Below are 2,057 nucleotides of genomic sequence, written 5' to 3' on the forward strand. Positions count from 1 at the left end.
TGGCGGCGGCGTGGGGGTTGGGATCCGGCAGCGCTGCTGACGTGTCACCCCCCCCCGCCCCGGCGCAGGTGATCGTGGAGAACGGGGAGCTCATCATGGGCATCCTGTGCAAGAAGTCGCTGGGCACCTCGGCGGGCTCCCTGGTGCACATCTCCTACCTGGAGATGGGCCACGACACCACCCGCCTCTTCTACAGCAACATCCAGACCGTCATCAACAACTGGCTCCTCATCGAGGGTGAGCGGGGGGGGGGGAGGAGGGGCCCAGGTGTCCGGGGTGGTCGTAGCCTTGACCCCCCCCCGCTCCACGCCCGTGTCCCGTCTGTACGACGGGGACCCAGGCGTCTAGGGGACCCTTCAACCCCTGCCTTGCCTTTGATCGGCACCTACTCCAGCTCTTTCCTTCCCTAGAAGGTGTTTTGGGGGTGGGGGGCACTCCGGGGAGGTGAGTTATGGGGCGGCGGGCACCCCGGGGGGCTGGGTTATGGGTGGGTGACACCCCACCTGACCTGTCCCCCGCTGTTGTTGCCCTGCAGGCCACACAATCGGCATTGGAGACTCCATTGCCGACGCCAAGACGTACCAGGACATCCAGAACACCATCAAGAAGGCCAAGCAGGATGTGATTGAGGTGGGTGGTGGGTTTTTGGGGCTCCCTAGTGGGGATTTGGGGTCCTCTAAGGGACATGGTGGTGTCCTGGGGGAGTTTTGGGGTGCTCCCCAGGGTTTTGGAGCACGTTTGCTGATTTTTGTGGAGTCTCAGTAAGGTTTTGGGATGCTCCGTGGGGTTTTGGAGCGCCGTCATTGACGCCGCAGCGTTCCTGTGAGATTTTGGGGGGCTCCCTGGGATTTTGGGGTGCCCCGATGACACTGTGGGATGCCGGGGGGGGGTTTGGCACCGACAGGTCATTGAGAAGGCGCACAACAACGAGCTGGAGCCGACGCCAGGGAACACGCTGCGGCAGACCTTCGAGAACCAGGTGAACCGCATCCTCAACGACGCCCGTGACAAGACCGGCTCCTCTGCCCAAAAGTCCCTCTCTGAGTACAACAACTTCAAGTCCATGGTGGTGTCGGGCGCCAAAGGCTCCAAGATCAACATCTCCCAGGTGCGAGGGTCCCCTTGGGGTCTGGGGAGCATCAATAGGGTCTGCTATGGGATCTGAGGAGGGTTCCTTTGGGGTCTCGGGTCCCCGTGAGGGTCTATGATTATGTCAGGGGCTCCAAGAACRTCGTTTCCCAGGTATGAGGGTCCCTGTGGGGTCTGGCAGGTGTCTTGGAGGTCCCATGARGTCTGGGGGGTGACAGTAGGGGCAAGAGGGGTCTTTTGGTCCCTATGGTGTCCTCATGGAGATCTGGGGTCCATAGTGGTGTCGGGGCCTCTAAAAAATCRTCTCCTAGGTACGGTCTGGGGGTTCTGTGTGGGGCCTGGAGGGTGCCAGTGGAGGCCAAAGTGGTCTAGGAACTTCTTGTGGGGTCTGGGGAGTGCCCTTGGCCACCAGAGGGGTCTGGGTGGGATAGTTACGGGGTCTGGAGGACCCTGTGGGGTGCTCACAAGGGTCTGAGGGCACACAGAGAAGGTCTGGGGGGTCCCTGCGGGGTTGAAGGGTGCGAGGGGGGGCTCGCAGGAAGGGCGACGCCACCCGCCGCGTCCACCCCCCCGGCTCAGCCCCGTGTGTCCTCGCCGCACAGGTCATCGCGGTGGTGGGGCAGCAGAACGTGGAGGGCAAGCGCATCCCCTTCGGCTTCAAGCACCGCACGCTGCCCCACTTCATCAAGGACGACTACGGCCCCGAGAGCCGCGGCTTTGTGGAGAACTCCTACCTGGCCGGGCTCACCCCCACCGAGTTCTTCTTCCACGCCATGGGGGGCCGCGAGGGGCTTATCGACACGGCCGTGAAGACCGCTGAGACCGGTGAGCTCCCTGGGTCGCCCCTCGGGAGTCCAGGGGTTCCCGGAACCTTCCTGGAGGCCTCGATGTCCCCAGCAGGTGCCCAAATCTTCCCTGGAGCTCCTTGGGGTCCTCCAACGCTCCCTGGAGACCCTCAGGGATCTCCA

General features: G+C 63.3%; 1 protein-coding gene across 1 annotated transcript in view; it reads left to right on the forward strand.

The window, feature by feature from the left end:
- Nucleotides 1-53: 53 nt before the first annotated feature.
- Nucleotides 54-2,057, forward strand: part of POLR2A (RNA polymerase II subunit A) — a gene marked incomplete at both ends in the record, with an annotated part of 5,385 nt that continues 3,381 nt past the window's right edge. Inside the window, 4 exons of the mRNA XM_085316501.1 lie at nt 54-237; nt 536-630; nt 905-1,108; nt 1,692-1,989. Of these exons, the coding sequence (XP_085172627.1) occupies nt 54-237; nt 536-630; nt 905-1,108; nt 1,692-1,989 (781 nt within the window). The remainder of the gene's footprint in view (nt 238-535; nt 631-904; nt 1,109-1,691; nt 1,990-2,057) is intronic.

This window comes from Rhea americana, unplaced genomic scaffold (assembly GCF_003343005.1).
Source record: "Rhea americana isolate MKP2758 unplaced genomic scaffold, rheAme1 scaffold_1126, whole genome shotgun sequence".
NCBI lineage: Eukaryota > Metazoa > Chordata > Aves > Rheiformes > Rheidae > Rhea > Rhea americana.